The 20,431-nt window shown below is 38.7% G+C and overlaps 2 protein-coding genes across 2 annotated transcripts in view; one reads left to right on the forward strand and one right to left on the reverse strand.

Annotated features, from left to right (window-relative positions):
- Positions 1–13,052, forward strand: part of shroom1 (shroom family member 1) — a 49,940-nt gene extending 36,888 nt beyond the window's left edge. The window contains exons 3-8 of the mRNA XM_084386857.1: positions 8–60; positions 822–1,274; positions 3,271–3,795; positions 5,399–5,486; positions 8,948–9,220; positions 11,331–13,052. Of these exons, the coding sequence (XP_084242983.1) occupies positions 8–60; positions 822–1,274; positions 3,271–3,795; positions 5,399–5,486; positions 8,948–9,220; positions 11,331–11,588 (1,650 nt within the window). The 3' untranslated portion in view covers positions 11,589–13,052. The remainder of the gene's footprint in view (positions 1–7; positions 61–821; positions 1,275–3,270; positions 3,796–5,398; positions 5,487–8,947; positions 9,221–11,330) is intronic.
- Positions 13,053–16,761: 3,709 nt separating this feature from the next.
- sowahaa (sosondowah ankyrin repeat domain family member Aa) lies at positions 16,762–19,551 on the reverse strand. The gene has a single exon (XM_084387967.1). It carries the CDS (start codon positions 19,487–19,489, stop codon positions 18,206–18,208), a length of 1,284 nt encoding a protein of 427 aa, XP_084244093.1. The 5' UTR covers positions 19,490–19,551; the 3' UTR covers positions 16,762–18,205.
- Between the last annotated feature and the right edge of the window lie 880 nt (positions 19,552–20,431).

Raw genomic sequence — 20,431 nt, forward strand, 5'->3', positions numbered from 1 at the left:
TCCATAGGTTCGGAAACATCTGGATGAGTGGTCAGCCATTCATAACGTGGCTATTTCAAGGTGACCTGTTATTACTCTTATTGCTCAATAGAATAACAGAGATTAGATTAGTCTATCCTGTATTCATTATAACCACAGTTTGACCAGGATTGAGTTTGACTACAAATGTACACAATAGCCGCGTTTCCATTAGCCTTTAGCCAAATTAATGTTGCACATTGAAAATACACCCAATGAAAACACGGCAATTCGAAAAAGGAATATTTCGCAAAACTGCAATGGAGTTTTTTCGCATTTACAGATCACATGACGTACGTAAAAGTCGATCATTCTTTAAAGATGGCGCGGTATGTTTGGACAGAAGACGAGACAGTGTTCTTCATTAAACTCATAAAAGACCAAAGTATCATGGGAATACTGGATTCTAAACAACAAAGAAATCCCACTATTAATCAAGACATTGAAGCAGATAGCAGGGAGAAACACCTCAAAAGTATAAGGGCCTTTCCTTGCCATTAATGCTTGGGTAACACTCCTAAGTCTCCTTCGATTCAATATAATTGGCATTGCGGTGGCTGGGATATACATAAACCTAACATCCGTTGGCATGATTTTTGGAATGACTTACTGCAAAGGAAAAATTCTCGATAAGGAAAAAATTACGGTTTAGGCGCATAACATCTATTAATGGAAACGCCGTCATTCCGCAATTGTTTTTTATCAACATTTAGAAATTATCTCAAAAGTTTTGCGCAGAACTGTAATGGAAACGCGGCTATTAAGACATTGGTTCCTAATTTTAGTGAAACTTTCTTTTTCAGTGCTCAAAGAAAAGTAGAAGATACACTAGTCCATCATAGTCGCACCGCATCTGTCCATGATGAGCGGTGGGTACAAATCAGAGCTCCGAGAGGGAAATCTATGGAGGAACTTGGTGTGTCCATTATCACGAAACCTGAAGTTCTCAGCAAAAGTTCTGAGCAGCTTGACCAACTTCAGGGCAAGCAGGCCACGCCCGGCACAGAGAGGAGAACGGTGTCATTTCTTGCTGAAGGAAGGCACGCACCAAGGAAGATTCTCAGCGCCGGAGAACACACGGATAACTCTCAGGCAGGCCCTGAGAACCCACTCCCAAACAATTCTGCAAAGCATTCATCCTCCAATAATGATGAAATCCAAATAGCTTCACACAATGGACGTAAACCTAAAGTTGACACTGTTCTGTCCATGCCTGGTCACTCCACTGGACCTGGTGGAATCATGCGGGAAGTCAGGTATATCTAAAACCATTGCTGTAAATGCATTAATTCATGTTACTTGCCAAGGCAAGTCTGCAAGTAGTTACTCTTGCTCTTACTTGGTTAGCGGTCCTCATGAAATCAAAATTGACCATATTGACTATGTTAGTTTAGATTGACTATCTAAGTCAATTTACACACAAAAAAAAGTATTGTTATCTTTAATCAAAATCAGAAAATGTACTTCCCCTCTGGAATGGCGTTCCTTCTCCATTGACGTCAACTCCCCATTCACGCGACTAAGTAATACACTTTGGTCTGAGGGTCGTCTTACATGTTTCTGCTACAGACATGAATGATCCTCAAAAACATTTCCAAAGTATATTTCCAGTTTTTACACTGTTCAATCTTTCCTCTGGGTTAGGAATTAATCCTGGCTATTAATGTTTCAAGGTTTTACACTGTGCATTCGTAAATCCCGGGCTAATGTTCTTATTTGCATGTCGATATCATTGACATTGCACTGACACAACAGACAACCTGTTTAAATAACATTTTGTTTCACTCTTGTGCATCACAATTCATTAGAAGCATGGAGAAACTGGTGTTTAGAGAAAGTTTCTGTGACTGTAGTGCATGAATATTTAATGAGGCACACTGTTTAGTTTTGTTCAGTTGTTTGTTGCTAAACTGGCCATTATATTCCAATGCTGCATCTTTCACACTGTAAACTTTGGGCATCACAATACAGCTTCAACAGAGCAGGGTTTCATAACCAAGGGTTAAAAGTGGTGGCATAGCCCTTTCAAAAGTACAAGAGCAAAACATCACTATACCCATTGTTAAAAGAAGGGTTTAAAAAAAGACGATAACCCGGGGTTAAAGGAACACCGCGACTTTTTGGGACTTGAGCTTATTCACCGTATCCCCCAGAGTTAGACAAGTCCATACATACCTTTTTCATCTCCGTGTGTGCCGTAACTGATGCACCCACCGCTAGCCTAGCTTAGCACAAAGACTGGAGGTAAACGGCTCCAGCTAGCATACTGCTCCCAATAAGTGACAAAATAACGGCAACATTTTCCTATTTACATGTTGTGATTTTTATAGTCACATGAGATTATTATTTTTGTAGTTGGGAGCAGTATGCTAGCTGGAGCCATTTACCTCCAGTCTTTGTGCTAAGTTAGGCTAGCGGTGGGTGCGTCAGATAGAGTTAAGGTACGCACGGAGATGAGAAGGGTATTTATGGACTTATCTAACTCTGGGGGATACGGTGAATATCCCCCAGAGTCCCCCCAAAAGTCCCCAAAAGTTGGCGTGTTCCTTTAAGCTCAGTGTGAAACTACCCATAGTCAGCATAGTCGCAGATTTTTTTTACTGAGCAAACATAGTCTCAGCCTCAGACGTCATGTCCACGCATCGTTGGCAGAACGTCTAATGCATATGGCACACGAAATTGGAAACGCTTCAGGAGTTTCGTCATGTTTATATCTGTATCTAGACAATGAGGATCAACTTAACGCTGAGTTTTCATAAGTATGTAAAGTTTGCGGCATAGACTCTTTAAAATACGTCCAAGAGTTATTGTAGGGACATCGACTTTACATTTTCATGCCCCTAAACATGACGCGGAACAAACCGAACTGTGATTGGTTACTTTACATGTCAATCAGACAGGCTCTGGGCGGTCCTAGGCCAATGAAAGCTGCCGTCAGTCTGAGGGTCTGGCCACGCAAGACTAGAGCAAACACGACTTGCGTTTTCTTTAAAGTCATGCAAAGTTACAATAGTCTTTTCTTCTTTTTCTTCTTGGATTGTATGAAGTTGGCCGTTGCTAACTAAATGAGGCAGATCTGAATACCAGTCAGTTATGGAGGGTATTAAGGTTCATGTTTTTGATTAAAGATTACGAGGGCATATGAATAAAAAAACAACAATTCATGGTGACTTTAAAATGTAAATATCTAGTTATCAGGTACATTTCTTTGAAGGCATTGTTATAATTTATGTTTATTTTGATATATTACAGCAAGGAGCAGGAGGTTTTTTCTCAAGATAAGAGTGAAACATCTGTATCCAGTCAAGAGGTTTCTCTCCTTCATGGAGTCGGGACAGATCCTAGTCTGCGGATCTCGTCTTTTGAGGCCAATTGTTCATCTCCTGAAACGCCAACTTTTACTGAACCCCAAAATGCACCACCTGACCCGTATGGAACGAATGAAACCACACCCATCACAACACCACCTGGCATTCACGAGTCCAGCCTGGTACCTGCACTTAACGGGGAACAAGACAGGGATATAAAGGAGGAAGACGGCCCTCTTGTGATTGAAAACAGGGCGCCGAAGTTGGACAAACTCAAGTGGGAGGTGCTTGTTCAGGAAGTGGTCTCAGCTGACCAATCATTAGCTCGCACTCTTTACCCTATAACCAATAGGAAGACAGCACTCATGCTGATGGAGCAGCTGTTATCTGAAGATAATCTTCTAATGGAGGAGCACTACAAGAAAAAACAGGGGCAGGCGGTTAATAACCCAGAAACAGCTGCGCACAGGTGACTACTGCACATACACACATCAACACTTTACTTAAAGCCCTTATGCATAATGCATTAAAAAGGTTTTCATAATGTAGATTATAATGCTTTATATCTTTTCAAAAATAATTAAAATTCCTTGTTACATTTGAAATTGGTTGTTTGTCATGTGTTTTTAATAATGCATTATACTTTCTAAAGGATAGATAGGCAGTATAATCAGGGCTTGACATTGAAGGGATTCTCCACTTTTTTTGGAAATAGGATAATTTTGCAACTCCCCCAGAGTTAAACTGTTGAGTTTTACCGTTTTCGAATCCATTCAGCCGATCTCCGGGTCTGGCGGTACCACTTTTAGCATAGCTTAGCATAGATCATTGAATCGGACAAGACCATTAGCATCTCTCTTAAAAACATGACCAAAGAGTTTCGATATTTTTCCTATTTAAAACTTGACTCTTCTGTAGTTACATTCTGTAGAGACCGACGGAAAATGTAAAGTTGCTATTTTCTAAGCCTATATGGCTAGGAACTATACTCTCATTCCTGCGTAATAATCAAGAAACTTTGCTGCTCTACCATGGGTGCAGCAGGCGTAATGATATGACGCAGCGCCTGAAAATAGGTCTAATAGGTTAGACAAACTTAGTCCCGGTCACGTTGGAAGTTACCGAGCTGGGGACTATTTTCAGGCGCTGCGTCATATCATTACGCCTGCTGGACTCATGGTACGGCAGCAAAGTTTCTTGATTAAACTAACTACTATTAAACTAAGTGCAATGCAGTGTTGTCAAAATATTGCTTTTTCGATACATATCGATACTGAAATATCTGAAACGCTTCCAATACTCATTATCCACAGAATAGATAAACTCTCTCTCTCTCTCTCTCTCTCTCTCTCTCTCTCTCTCTCTCTCTCATCTCTCCGACAGTGAGTGACACACAAACCCGCCTCCATTCACTCACTCGTTTCATTTGCTCCTGATGAATATTGTTGCTGTTACAGGGTTATGTTACGCATAATTTTACTCATTCCCGCAGATTTTGTTCTCAAACCCAAAGTTTGCGCACATAAAGCCGCCTCTCAGTACTAATTGAGTTATTTTTCGCTGCTTATTGCTCTTAAACAGTCAAATACACACAAAATAATGTCAAAATGCCGGCCTTGGCGAGTATTCACGTAAACACAGTCAGTCATGTTTTAAGTGAACGTAAACAGTTGCGAAAGAAAACGCATGTCACAGTATAATGGATCCGTGCGTCAGGTCTTAAAGTGACAGCAGCCTAATAAACCTGCTGACAAATTATGAGATAATATTAAAAATATCTATATGGCAGTTTCCCCCATGGTATCGATGTCCAAATTGTGTCCAATGAAAATGCTGAGTGGCTGTAACTTTGGAAAACCACTCGTCACAGTGGCTGATGAGCAAAAAAGTTAATGTCAAGCCCTCATTATAATGTATTATAATATGTGGTTACAATTATTCATGTGATCATATAATGCATTAAAATAATGCATTATATATATAAAGGCTTTAATTAAAGCATCTTGTCCTTTTATAGGTTATAAAAAAATTGTATTTTCACTGCATGTTTGATTTTGATTTTGTGTTTAAAGCACTGAGATGCCAGTGTGTGACAATGATGTTCTCTCAAACCAAAAAGAAGAACTGTGCAACACAGAAATGGACATCATCGACAAGAAGGTACTGGAAAGTATAATAATGTTATATAGAATGATGTTGGTGATCCGTGCCTTATTTTCCCCACAGATTTCAATCTTTTATGCTGTGCAAGATCCATGTCCAAACTTCAAACTCTTTTCAGTCAGACTAAAGCAATAATGGTAACACTATTACAATAAGGTTCATTATTAGTTAATGTATTAACTAACATGAGCTAACAATGAGCAATACATTTGTTACAATATTTATGCATTTTTGTTAATGTTAGTTAATAAAAACCCAGCTGTTCATTCTTAGTTCATGTTAACTAAGGTAGTTAACTTATGTTAAATAATTAACCTTATTGTAAAGTGTTACCGCAATAATGCATCTTTTTTGCCTTTGTCTAGTAATGAGTTATAACAGGCTTGGTTAACGCGATTGAACCCTTAGCATGTGGACAAGTTAATCAGATTAATACAGCGTTGTGCACATGGCTCCGGAAAAGAGGTGATGCGTGATATTTATTTAATCCTCCAAATATTTGATTTCGCATTTGCATTATGTACACAGACAGATGAAGACTGTAGATCTACTACTCAAAAAACTAAGAAGTCATTAGCCTAGGGATTCACATATAATCTCCACCTTGTAGAATACAGGAACAACACTTTTAGCAATCAAGTCTGTTTGTCTATTTTGATAAATGTATGCAGAAATGAAGCTAAATCTAAAGGGTTTCCTGCCACAATATATTTAGGCAGCACTTTACAATAAGGTGCCATTTATTAACATTAGTTAACATGAACTAACTATGAATTTTAATAATCTTGACATCAGAACAAATAAGAGTTCTTTGTACCATTAAATCATCCTGCGAGTTTCAGAGCTTAAAACGTCCTCATTATAAACAAAGCATTTATTTAATCAAGCTCCGAAAACAGCTCGTTTTGATATTACGGGATCGGTGACGTCACACGGGTAAATACATTTGCATATGCCCGCCTCCAGAGCGAGACATCGACCAATCATCTTCATCGCACCATAGGCATTCATAATGCTTTGTCTGTAAATTATGGTTTTATATGGATAATGTTTTCATAACACTTGCATGCAATAGCGAGTGTGTGTTGATACTGTTTCCTATGCAGTGACGTTAGCCAATCATAATCAGGCGTTTACTCCGCACCTTAAAAACAGATCATTTCAGACAGATGAGGGATGAAAATAATAGATTTTTTGCGCATGATTTTTTATTATCTGTATTAACATTATGGGTGAACCTCAGGGAACATATTAAAATAATAATAATAAAAATCCATGTCATGACCCCTTTAAAGTCCATTTCAACATTTACTAATACATTACTCACATCTCATCTGTTAACATTATTTAATGGACCTGACCAAACATGAACTAACAATGACAAAGATGAATAAATACTCATGCTCATTGTTATTTAATTTTAGTCAATGCACTAACATTAGCTAATGTAAAAAAAAGTTTATTACAGAATACTCTGATATGTATACATCAAGTAGAGAGTGTAGCAAGACCGTTCACAATGCTTGACTGGAGAGAAATCACACACCTTGACCTGAGAAAATGTGGATAGTAAATTAGTATTTACTATCCTATAATCAGGCTTTTTCACTCACTGGCCAATTTGGCTACTAATTTTTTAAGTTACCAGCTATTAAGAACTTCTACTAGCCAAGAAAAAATAGAAATGTATATATACACTTCCGGTCAAAAGGTTTAGATCGGTAAGATTTTAATGTTTTTAAAAGAAGTCTCTTCTGCTCACCAAGGCTGCATTTATTTGATTAAAAATACAAACAATAATTGTGAAATATTATTACAATTTAAAACAGCTGTTTTCTATGTGAATATATAGTAAAGTGTAATTTATTCCTGTGATCAAAGCTGAATTTTCAGCATCATTACTCCAGTCTTCAGTGTCACATGATCCTTCAGAAATCATTCTAATATGAGGATTTGATGCTTAAGAAACATTTATGATTATCAATGTTGAAAACAGTTTTTTACATTTTTATTTCATGATGCTTTGATGAATAGAAAGTTCAAAAGAACATCATTTATCTGAAACAGAAAGCTTTTGTAACATTAAACACTACCGGTCAAAAGTTTGGGGTCAGTAAGAATTTTTATTTTATTTTGGGGGGAAAGAAATAAAATAAATCAATACTTTTATTCATCAAGGATGAGTTAAACTGATCAAAAGTTACAGTAAAGACATTTATAATGTTAGAAAATATTCTATTTTAAATAAATGCTGTTCTTTTGAACTTTCTGTTCATCAACATAAAACTGTTTTCAACATTGATAATAATCTTAAATGTTTCTTGAGCATCAAATCATCATATCAGAATGATTTCTGAAGGATCATGTGACACTGAAGACTGGAGTAATGATGCTGAAAATTCAGCTTTTGATCACAGGAATAAATTACACTTTACTGTATATTCACATAGAAAACAGCTGATTTAAATTGTAATAATATTTCACAATATGACTGTTTTTGTTTGTATTTTAATCAAATAAATGCAGCCTTGGTGAGCAGAAGAGACTTCTTTTAAAAACATAAAAAATCTTACCCACCTAAAACTTTTGACCAGTAGTGTATATATTATAAAATTTGGATTTCATACATTTATTTCTTATTCAAACAAAATCCTGTCATCCAGCATCTCCTCCATCCTTGTCCTTTTCACCAAAAATGTGTTTTAGCTGGACAGATCAATACAGCACAAAGAACATCAAAAAATGGAGGATTTCTGTTCACCAAATGCTTTTTAATCTTCTCTATTGCTTCAATGCAAATGAACAAGCGTGCCGTTATTTGTCGTGTAGTGACGTGTGTGTTCAAGTACGCCAGATATGAGCAGATTCTGCAATACGCTGTATTTAATATATCATGACTCACGAGTATATGCGCTAAATCTGTGCAGATTTGTCTTACACGAACTTCCAGCAAACTGAGTAAACATAGTGAGGGGCCGTTTACACGACACCGTTTTCACCTAAAAACGTCAAACTTTTTATGCTTTTTGGCCGTTCATTTACACGACAACGGCGTTTTGGGCGCCTGAAAACAAACTTTTGAAAACGGGTTTCAAAGTGCACGTCTTTGAAAACGGTCTCTGTGTAAACAACAAAAACACCAATCTCTGAAGACGATGATGTCATGCACATGCGTATCACGTGTGCAGTCTATAGTGTTTGATCGCCATCTACTGGCCTGGCAGCAGAATACAGCATTTTTAGTCGTTTTAGTCGAAAAAACTTCTCCGTTTTAAGCATATCATTGTCGTGTAAACGTACCCTAAGTAACACGCCAAACTGGCTTGTGATTTGACGCGTCAGACGATTTTTACCTGGATTTGGCAGGTTGGACGTGTGTTAATTTCAAACCCTGCCTATAATTATTGAGTTATTATTACAAATAAACATGTGTTGTCTATGTTTCCTCTCCCGTATAGAGATGGCTGATAGCACGTATAGAGGAGCGTTTGAAGTGTCTGGAGGAGGTCCGGTCCGGCGTCCAGGGCGAGGTGAAGGCGAACGGTGTGTGTGGCGAGGCTATGGAGGCTCTGGTGCGGGAGAGCTGTGTGCCAGCCGAGCTCGAGCGATACACACAGTTTATAGGAGACCTGGAGCGGGTGGTGAGTCTTCTTCTCTGCCTGTCCGCTCGTCTGGCCCGTGTGGAGAACGCCCTCAGCGCTGCGGACGACAGCATGGACGCCGAGGAGAAGGTGAGTTCATTACACACGTGAAGGTTACAGATGTAAAATAAGTCTCTGATGTCCCCAGAGTGTGTATGTGAAGTTTTACCTCAAAATACCCCACAGATATTTTTATATAGCATGTTAAAATTGTCACTTTTTGAGGGTGAACAAAAACGCGGCGTTTTTGTGTCTGTCCCTTTAAATGCAAATGAGCTGCTGCTCCCGGCGCAGTGGGCGGAGCTACAAGAGCTCATGTCCTGAAACTTTCAAAAACGTTTAGCCTTTTATGTTCAAACCGGAGTCAGAAAGATGGAGAGACTCAAGAAGAAGTGACAACATTTCTGAATGGTTATTTGATGAGTTTATGTATCTTATGTGTAGTTATCTTCTAGTCATTGATTAGCATATTCTGTCTTGATAATCTATAAATTGCGTTCCCGGGGGCTGGGTTTATGTACATTTTAGGGTTAGTGATGTCACTAACCCATGAAGAAGCTCATTGTAGTTCCTACCAGCCTTTTGAAAATTAAACTTTTGTTTAATTTTCATAAAAAGTTTTAAGTTTGTTGTAGTCCTTTAAAAGCAATTCCTTTAAAAGCAAATATCTCCCTTTGCTTTGAACTCTGAGCGTCGTAACTTTGCAGATGTTGTTTATGCTCAAGCAGCAACATTACACACTAACTAAAGTTAGAAAAGTGAAATCATAATCAACCACCCCCTTTAATGAGGTGTGTCTGTGTGTAGATAGCTAGGAGGGGCCCTAAACACACGAAAGGTTGAGTGCTGGGAAACACTTATTTTGTTAGATCTGGCTTTAAGATTGACTGGTTCTGCTGGATCAGATGTCGATGGTGTCAACACTGCCTGACCGAAACCACTCTTCAGTTTCGATGAGTTTTGCGATTGCACTGCCCTCTTGTGACAAACATCTGAAGTGCAACCTGTGAGGAGGTCAAATATCAAATTATCTGTCATGTTTTGTGACTATTGTTGTTAATTGATGGCTAAATAGATTATTCAAATATAAACTACCATTCGAAAGTTTTAGATTTTAAAGTCCCCCTGTTGTTAATAATTGTAATCCATAAAACACCAAAATGACATATTTAAGTGTGTTTTCCTTGAAAAAAAAACCATCATGCTTTAAAATATCTTGAATGTAACTCGACATTCTTGCCTCATTTAGTATTCGCGGTCCCATGAATATGCAAATGAGCCCCGCCTCCACTCACTCACTCAGCTCAGAGATCCACTGGTTGACGATCACACGTTGATCTGATTGGTTACAAGGTAGTTTGTGACGTCAGAAACACCAGCGATTTCAAAGCGTGTGTTTGAGACTGTCTTTGGTTCACTGCAGTTTTAAGGAGAAAATACTCAGCAATGGTGTCGACTTATGAATTTACACATGGTTTGTCTTAAAGCAGATTAAAAACACCACATAGACATATAAACAACATTAAAAGCTGGATTTGCACCACAGGGGGACTTTAAAGAAATGAAATGTCATGTGTCCTTGCTGAATGAACGTATCATTAATAACAGTGAAGACATGTAAAATGTTACAAAAGATTTGAGACTTGATTTTGATTTAATTTGATTTATTTAGACAAGAAAGAGCTGAAACACGCTCATTTGTCAAGAATAACACAATAAGGGTAAAAGCTTTCCATTCCGGCCCTTGATGTAAAGCACAGGTTACATTGGCATTACATTTGCTAAATTTACTATCACAATCTTGCAGTTGTGAGAAAAAAACCTCAGAATTGTGAGATAAAAAGTTGCAATTACCTTTTTTATTTATTATTTATATATTAATGCATGGACATGGAATGTGTTTCATGGAGTTATGGAAGACTTTCTAAGAGATCCTAAAAGTTTTTTCCTAAAAGAAGTTCTTCGGAAATATCCTGAGATAAAAAGTTGCAATTACCTTTTTTATATATATTTTTTTATCCCATGGCGGAAACAAGCTTCCATAATAAGAGCTTTAAAGCCATTTAATGTCATTTTTTCCCCTCAAGAGATCAGATTTAAATTTTTTTCCTTCAGAAATATCCTGTGTGCGCCGACTAATTAAATATGAGCCGAATTGTGACGTACTCATAAAATAATCCTGACTTTCCTGGATCCACAGCAATCGCTGGACAACCGCTACCGTCTCCTGTGCAAGCAGAGGGAGGACGCCAAAGACTTGAAGGAAAACCTGGACCGTCGGGAGCGCCTGGTCTCCGGCTTTCTGTCCAAGCACCTGACGGACACTCAGATGCAGGAGTACCGGCTCTTCATTCAGACCAGCGCATCTTTGCTCATCCGCCAGAAAGACCTGGAGGAAAAGCAGCGTTTAGGAGAGGAGCAGCTCGAGGCCTTGCTCAGCACTATCCCAACTCCATGAGAACAGCTCCAGACATCTGCCTTTCACGTGTTTTCCTGAGACTGTTAATGCTTTGACACACCATAGAGGCTTTCGCACCGGAGGAACCTTTCCTACTTCCTAGGAAGATCCCGGAAGATCCCGGATTTTGGCGCGTTCGCACCGCAGGAACTGGGAACGATTTCAGTTCTAGGAACTCCTTATGGAGGAACTAATTTAGCTAATAACTAATGTAACCCTAACCCTCCACACCCTAGAGTCGGTCTAAACCAGCGCTGTAGGAACTATCAGTGGCGTTAGTGTTCTCTGATTGGTCGAACACACGCGAAACACCCGCCATTCTTAAAACACACAGATTATAGCCTATATATCTACTCCACAAACTAACTCTACGAACATGTAAAACCGTGATAGATGGACCTCTAAACCTTTACGCTGAGGAGAAAATCCAACGCCACTTTGAGGAGAACAAGAGAAACATGATTATGTATTTCTGCTCATCAACACTGGTTCAACACTAACAGTTCTGTCTAATAACGTATGAGACGGGACCGTTAGACAGATCGTACACTAATGAACACGGAGAATGTGCCGTTCTCAGCGCCGTCAAAATAAAAGTCTCAACAACAAGCATGTCTTACGTCACTTCAGAGTTCCTGCTGGCGGTGCGAACGCAACCAGGAAAACCTTCCTATGGGAACCATTAGTTCATTAGGAAACACTGGTGGCTCGTTCCGGTGTGAAAGCCCCTCATGTTTCGCTCTGTAGTTGAGTTCCTCTGCAGGTCGTTTCAACTTGACTTTTGAAAACCATGGAAAGCTTTATTTAAGAGCCCAGGAATGTGTCCTTTCAGGCGTGACAGATCGCTTTAAAACGACGACCAAAAAAAAAAAAGAAGAAAAGGAAGAAGCACTTTTGTAAAATAAACTGCACATGCTCATATTGTGTATTCATTACTAATTTCAGGGCTTCGTTATTGCTTTGATGCTGCAGCGTAGTGTAACTTTTCATTCTTGTCCTGTAATTTCATTTGGCACTGTCATGTTGAATGTGTGTAATGATCGGGTGTGTTTGAAATGATTGAAGTCTGTATTATTTAACTGCATGTATATTGAGAGCATGATTCAGCATCTTTGTAATACCCTTGCATTAATCCACAGTGACCCATGATCTTGTGTTCTGCTGTTTGAGCTACAGAAATGACTGAGTCACCGACACAAACATGTGAGCAACATTCTCAATGAGATCAAACAACTGGCCAGGAGAAGGCCGTGTGTTACAGTGATTTTACCAGCTGTAAAACCATGGTAAAATCACTGGAGGTTTCCACCACGTAATCTTTTATAAGCCAGCAACAACAGCAATATGATGAAACCAGTGTTCGATTATAGTTACATTCACTATTAATCATAATAATTGGAACTAGATTTGCATTTCCTGTTAATAATAACATGTTTAAAAAGTGTTTTAGGTTGAATTGACAGTAAAATACAGAAAAAAAAGAAATCTGAAAAGTTGATGGATAAAACGGGAATCGCAATTCAGCAAGTAAATAGTCTTAAAATTAATTTTTTTAAACTTTACAAATTATCTGCAGAACAAAGTTCAAATCTCATCAGCACTTGGAAGCTTGTTTCCGCCACAGAATAAAACATTTTAAAAGATAATTATGACTTTTTATCTCACAATTGCGAGTTTACATCTAAGAAATAAATTTACATTTATCTCAGAAATAAACTCGCAATTCTGACTTTTTTTCTCGCAATTCTGAAATAAATGTAAATGTATTTCTAAGATGTAAACTCGCAATTGTGAGAAAAAAAGTCATAATTACCTTTTTTATTTTTTATTCTGTGGCAGAAACAAACTTCCATATTGAATGAATTGATTTGAACCAGGTTTCCTGATGTATTAAACATTCAGTGTTATCTGGTCTTTAATAACATTCTCAAAGCATTAGCACATTATTAATTTGTTCAGAGAACATTCAAAAGTAACGTTCGCATAACCACGAAAAACCATTTTTATATGTTAAAGGTGCTGTATGTGTTGTTTTGACTAGTACAGCATAAAATACCATAATATGTTTGCAGATGTTTAGGAAACATGCTTAAATTCCCATACCTGGAATGAGCGTTCCGTGGCGGAATGTCTGTTCTTGTTTTGATCTGTGTGACTCCGCCCACTGCCAATTTACCTAATAGTATTTCGACACCCCCGTTGGCGGGAAACAGCGCGTATTGCATCCATGGAAACAGCGAATGAACGGGCCAGAGATCGCATAAAAAAACTGTTTGAGGATGAACTTGTGAGAACATTCATTACTTCTGTCCATTATCCAGTACTTACTCTTGATACGTTCACATTGCAAATGCATATCAGTGTGTGTTGTGTATTTTACAGTCATTCCGTGCTTTAAATAGCAAATTGTTAAGGAAGTTGAACTCTCAGAAATGTTTTCTCTCGTTTTCATTAGCTTTTCTTGTGGAATACATGAACATTTGGCTTCTCGGTTGGTTAAACAAGTGAAAGTTTGTTCTGTCCTTTGTGCCGAGGGTGATCCCTGGTCTTTCCGTCCAGTGCTCATGTTTATACGGCCTGAAGTCACACATGAAAGCCCTGGTTCTCCATAGCGACCACATGAAGCTATCCTGTCACGTGTTCAACCATTCTTCATCTGCAATATAGCGATCAGGTTCAGCTTTGCTCAACGAGACTGTAAATGAGCATTTGTCTAGTGTGCTGTGAATGTGACTTCATCAGTTTTGCTGCCATCTTGTGGTTTTGTGTTTATGTGGGATGCATGAATTATATTACCTTTGCTTTAATGTGAATAAAGTTGTCTCACTGTGCATCATTCATTAGCCTAGTGTTTGTTTCATTACAACTAGTCAGTTTAGGTTAGGAATTAAGATGCAAATATCTGTAAAAAATGCTTTGAAATAACATTAATTGTAAAAAAGAAAAACCCATGAATAAAAATAATGTGATGTTTGAAGTTTAGCCTAAAAATTCAAATGGGTAAATCTCCGGACCATATAGTAAGTATATGTATGTACAGTGAGGAAAATAAGTATTTGAACACCCTGCTATTTTGCAAGTTCTCCCACTTGGAAATCATGGAGGAGTCTGAAATTGTCATCGTAGCTGCATGTCCACTGTGAGAGACATAATCAAAAAAAAAAAATCCAGAAATCACAATATATGATTTTTTAACTATTTATTTGTATGATACAGCTGCAAATAAGTATTTGAACACCTGTCTATCAGCTAGAATTCTGACCCTCAAAGACCTGTTAGTCTGCCTTTAAAATGTCCACCTCCACTCCATTTATTATCCTAAATTAGATGCACCTGTTTGAGGTCGTTAGCTGCAAAAGACACCTGTCCACCCCATACAATCAGTAAGAATCCAACTACTAACATGGCCAAGACCAAAGAGCTGTCCAAAGACACTAGAGACAAAATTGTACACCTCCACAAGGCTGGAAAGGGCTACGGGGAAATTGCCAAGCAGCTTGGTGAAAAAAGGTCCACTGTTGGAGCAATCATTAGAAAATGGAAGAAGCTAAACATGACTGTTAATCTCCCTTGGACTGGGGCTCCATGCAAGATCTCACCTCGTGGGGTCTCAATGATCCTAAGAAAGGTGAGAAATCAGCCCAGAACTACACGGGAGGAGCTGGTCAATGACCTGAAAAGAGCTGGGACCACCGTTTCCAAGGTTACTGTTGGTAATACACTAAGACGTCATGGTTTGAAATCATGCATGGCACGGAAGGTTCCCCTGCTTAAACCAGCACATGTCAAGGCCCGTCTTAAGTTTGCCAATGACCATTTGGATGATCCAGAGGAGTCATGGGAGAAAGTCATGTGGTCAGATGAGACCAAAATAGAACTTTTTGGTTAAAATTCCACTAAACGTGTTTGGAGGAAGAAGAATGATGAGTACCATCCCAAGAACACCATCCCTACTGTGAAGCATGGGGGTGGTAGCATCATGCTTTGGGGGTGTTTTTCTGCACATGGGACAGGGCGACTGCACTGTATTAAGGAGAGGATGACCGGGGCCATGTATTGCGAGATTTTGGGGAACAACCTCCTTCCCTCAGTTAGAGCATTGAAGATGGGTCGAGGCTGGGTCTTCCAACATGACAATGACCCGAAGCACACAGCCAGGATAACCAAGGAGTGGCTCTGTAAGAAGCATATCAACGTTCTGGCGTGGCCTAGCCAGTCTCCAGACCTAAACCCAATAGAGAATCTTTGGAGGGAGCTCAAACTCCGTGTTTCTCAGCGACAGCCCAGAAACCTGACTGATCTAGAGAAGATCTGTGTGGAGGAGTGGGCCAAAATCCCTCCTGCAGTGTGTGCAAACCTGGTGAAAAACTACAGGAAACGTTTGACCTCTGTAATTGCAAACAAAGGCTACTGTATCAAATATTAACATTGATTTTCTCAGGTGTTCAAATACTTATTTGCAGCTGTATCATACAAATAAATAGTTAAAAAATCATACATTGTGATTTCTGGATTTTTTTTTTAGATTATGTCTCTCACAGTGGACATGCACCTACGATGACAATTTCAGACCCCTCCATGATTTCTAAGTGGGAGAACTTGCAAAATAGCAGGGTGTTCAAATACTTATTTTCCTCACTGTATATGTGTATATATATTAGCCTATTTAGGCATTTTCATGATGCATTTAGGGGGAGATGTCATGTACAAAAACACTTGTGGGTTAAATATGATGCAACTTCTCCATGGAAAGTCACATCAATCTTGTATTTTAATAATGAGCTTCATAAGCTCTTAGCAAAACACTAGTGTTATGAAACACATACAGGCCTGTCACACATGCCGAATCATGCACACGCGTGTCTGAAGGACATCTAGTTTCTCTTCTAATGAACACAGATGGAGGAACACGTGCTGGACCTCCAGGCCAGAGGGTCGAGTATAATACTGATGCATCATGGGAACATCTAGAGATGCAGCTGTAAGCAAAACTGGTCAGTTCTTATCTTGTCAGACCATCATGTTGATTTAAACTCCCAGCACTGGTTTCCATTGCTATTTCATCATCCACTGCCAATAAACACTAACCTTTCTATATAAAGTCTTGATCTTATTCATCACCGCATCAAGAAACAACATCACAGACACTACATGACAAAACTGAGTTCACGCACAAGATTAAGTTTATTTGCACAATAATTGACATTTTTGAATAAGAAAATGCATTTATTGTAAGATAAGATCCTATGTGTTTTATAAAAGTCCCCAAAAATCCTGGATTGTGGATGACTAAAAATGAGCATTAAACATGAATCTACTCGTGTTTAACACCTAAAACAAGAATATTTCACAACATCTGATGCATAACGCTGATTTGCTGCTCAAGAAACATTTATGATTATTATAAGTGTTGAAAACAGTTTCATTTTTTTTTGTGGAACAGCATTTATTTATTGTGTGCATTCAGTGTTCTTGCTGAATAAAAGTATTAGTATTATTATTATTGAAATAGTAGTCTATGGCATCAATCATTCATAGAGAAAATAGAATTTAAAAACTTTGTATGATGGGTAAATACCATATTCACAAAGCAAGATACCTTAAATTCAAACCTAACTGCAAAGTATTTGCTTATTATTTACAGTTATTATTGTCATCCCTTCAATCCCCTCCAATAAAAATAGCTTTGGAAACTATTATAGAACAACTTTTATGTATTTTTCTATTTTTATTACTTTTTCCTTTTCTCTGAACACGTTTATTGTTACGTGTTATTTCATTTTGCACTGAATTATAATGTGCAATATTAAAAAAAAGGAAAATAAAATTGAAATGAACAGAATTCCCGGATAAAGGCTTATTGACATGAATATTCATTTTTTTAATGAGCGTCTACTATGGATAGACATCCGACACGAGCCTCTGTTTACGCGACACCGGCTCGTTAAATAGTAATCAATCATTCATGGTAACAATAGAATTTAAATGAACAGAATTCCCATATAAAGGCTGATTGACATAAATATAAAATCTAAAATGTATGTAAATTGTAATTTTTCTTCTTTTTTATTATTACTTTTACTTTTCTCTGAATCCCCACATGTTTGTGTTCACTGTTCTGTATTATTTCCTTTTGTACTGAATTATAATTTGCAATATATATATATATAAAAAAAAGGAAAATAGAATTTAAATAAACAGAATTCTTCTGGATTCCCATATAAATTCCCAATAATTGACATGAATATGAGCGTCTGCTCGGTTGTGGATAGCCGTCCGACACGAGCCTCTGTTTACGCGACGCCGGCTCCTTCTTTGTTTTGTTTAAAAAATAGTGTGTCATCAATCATTCATAGTGAAAATAGAATGGAAATGAACAGAATTCCCACATAAAGGCTGATTGACATGAACATTCAGTTTTTTTATGAGCGTCTGCTCGGTTGTGGATAGCCGTCCGACACGAGCCTCTGTTTACGCGACGCCGGCTCCTTCTTTGTTTTGTTTAAAAAATAGTGTGTCATCAATCATTCATAGTGAAAATAGAATGGAAATGAACAGAATTCCCACATAAAGGCTGATTGACATGAACATTCAGTTTTTAATGAGTGTCTGCTCGGTTATGGATAGACGTCCGACGCGAGCCTCTGTTTATGCGACGCCGGCTCGTCCCTCTCCGCTCTGTCGTCCTCTCCCACCGACATCAACTGGGATCTCGCCTTGCTCTTTTTCTTGATCCCGACCGGATGAGTTGGGAAAAGCCTGATTTTGGGGGGTTTCTGCGGATCGCACTCCTCTCTGAGCACCAGCGCCTCCTGCTGGCTGGCTCTCGGCTCTCCCAGAAGCTCCCTCAGTTCTCCCGAAACCTCTTTCCTCAGATAGTGGTAGGGCTTCTTCCCACAGTTGTCCCGTACATTCCCGTTGGCTCCGTACTTGCGGACCAGCAGGTCGATCACAGGCGTGTGTGTGTGGATGACAGCGATGTGTAGCGCAGTGTATCCGCCGTTAGACTTAGCGTCAATGTCCACGCCGTGTCCGCTTTTCCTGGAAACATCAATAATCCTACGGACCATGTCCGTGTTCCCACTCTTGACGGCCCAGTGTAACGCCGTGAACCCAGACGTGAAGTCCTTCTTCTCCGCGAGCTGAGCGTCCTTTAGCAGAAGCCCGTACACATGACTCCACTGTCCCGCCGCGGACTTCACTAGCCACTGGTGCTCCGCGGGATCCAGCGGGAACTGATGCGACTGCTCCTTCGGCTCATCCGCTTGTTTCGGAGTCTTGAAGTGTCTCCGAACCTGTGGAGAGTCGCTAACTCCATCCGTCGTCGTCGTCGTTCTCCTCCACTGACGTTCTGGTTCAGAGTCGGTCGTTCCCGAGGGGTTCTTGTGATTCTGGCTGATGTTTGCTTGTGGGATTCGTAAAGGAAGTGCACATGGTTTGTTTGTCTTCTCCGCTCCATGTTTGTCATCAGACTTCAGTGGAACGGTGAAATTTAAAGACTTTTTAGGTGTGAAGTCCACATTCTTGCATCTTTCCAAAGCAGTTTCTATTGGAGAAAGTGGCGCTTGTGAAGCTTCAGTCTCTGACCTCTTACTGTCTTCCTTCTCGTCTTCCTCTGGATCTTCAGAATCATCGTTTGAGGCTTTTAGTAGGTGATGGTATACTTTCCTTAGGACTATATACTTGGTTTCCTGGAATTCTTTAACATAGGCAATGTTGTTCACACACGTCTTGAAGAGATCTCGGTTCTGCTTCTTCTCTGCCGGATCACCACAGTTTAGTTGCTCTTTAAACTTGCTGAGCAGCTCTGAGTTCTTCACCTTTCCTCTGCCTTCTAATAGTGTGTTTAAAATCGCCTCTTGAGTCAGAGCCATTTCTGAGTTCGTCCTAGATACAAACATACATACTTTAGCAGGACGAGTCTGTCGACTGAGACTCCCGGACTGTAGCCACACCCTTACCTGTCTTCCGGAAGCAACACGTAACAATGAAGAAGTACAAGGAGAAAAATCAGACGTGGTGGGGGCGGGGCTTTAAAAAAAGTTTAAAACCGATTATTTTATTTATTTTATAAAATCAATTTTTTTTGTCAAGAAGATGGGTAGACATATAGCGAGTTGCCTTTAAATAGATGAATAGTTTAAAATAAAATCATATCAGTAATAATGAGCACAGCATATGCTAATTCTAAAATTCTAAAACGCTAAACTCAATAAATCAACAAAGTGCATGTATCGTCCCTGTGCGTGTATTTCGATGAACATTATGTACAGTTTATGTCATAATTACTTGCGTAATATTTATTTAGAAGCTCTAGTCTATCTTGTCGGGTCTTGAGAAAAGACATTCCTGAAGCAAGTGGGAGTTTCCAGGAAGAAGCCATATTGAAGGTTTTTGCGAAATTACGAATCCTAGTATGGCTAAATATTGTCTCATGAATATTAATTCCGTCGTCTTGAGCTGCTGTGTATCAGTTTACTTTAAAAGATATAATTTTTGTATTATAATGACGATAAAAATAAACCCCTAGAGTAGGCTGCGTAGTTAATTTCTTTATTTTACATGGCAAATTCTTCATTCATAAACAAAAGTTTGCAAATGGTATTCTGTCCTATCCTTATTTTGACACTGAACTAATCTCACTTCTTAAATCTCTTCGTTATATAAAAAAATAAAAAATAAATCCCTAAGATGTCTTCAATATTATGAAGAAATATTTAAAGAAAATACATGCACTTAAAGGCTTTCATTGTAAAATAATGTATGTTATTGTATCAATACAATTGTAGTTGTCATATCTCTTCGCCATGTCATCTTTTGTTTTTCATTGTTTTTGTATAATT

This window comes from Rutilus rutilus, assembly GCF_951802725.1.
Source record: "Rutilus rutilus genome assembly, chromosome: 18".
Lineage (NCBI taxonomy): Eukaryota > Metazoa > Chordata > Actinopteri > Cypriniformes > Leuciscidae > Rutilus > Rutilus rutilus.

What these genes read in the sequence shown, in the direction of transcription:
- sowahaa (XM_084387967.1), bottom strand. Translation starts at nt 19,489, where the DNA reads ATGTTTGTATCTAGGACGAACTCAGAAATGGCTCTGACTCAAGAGGCG.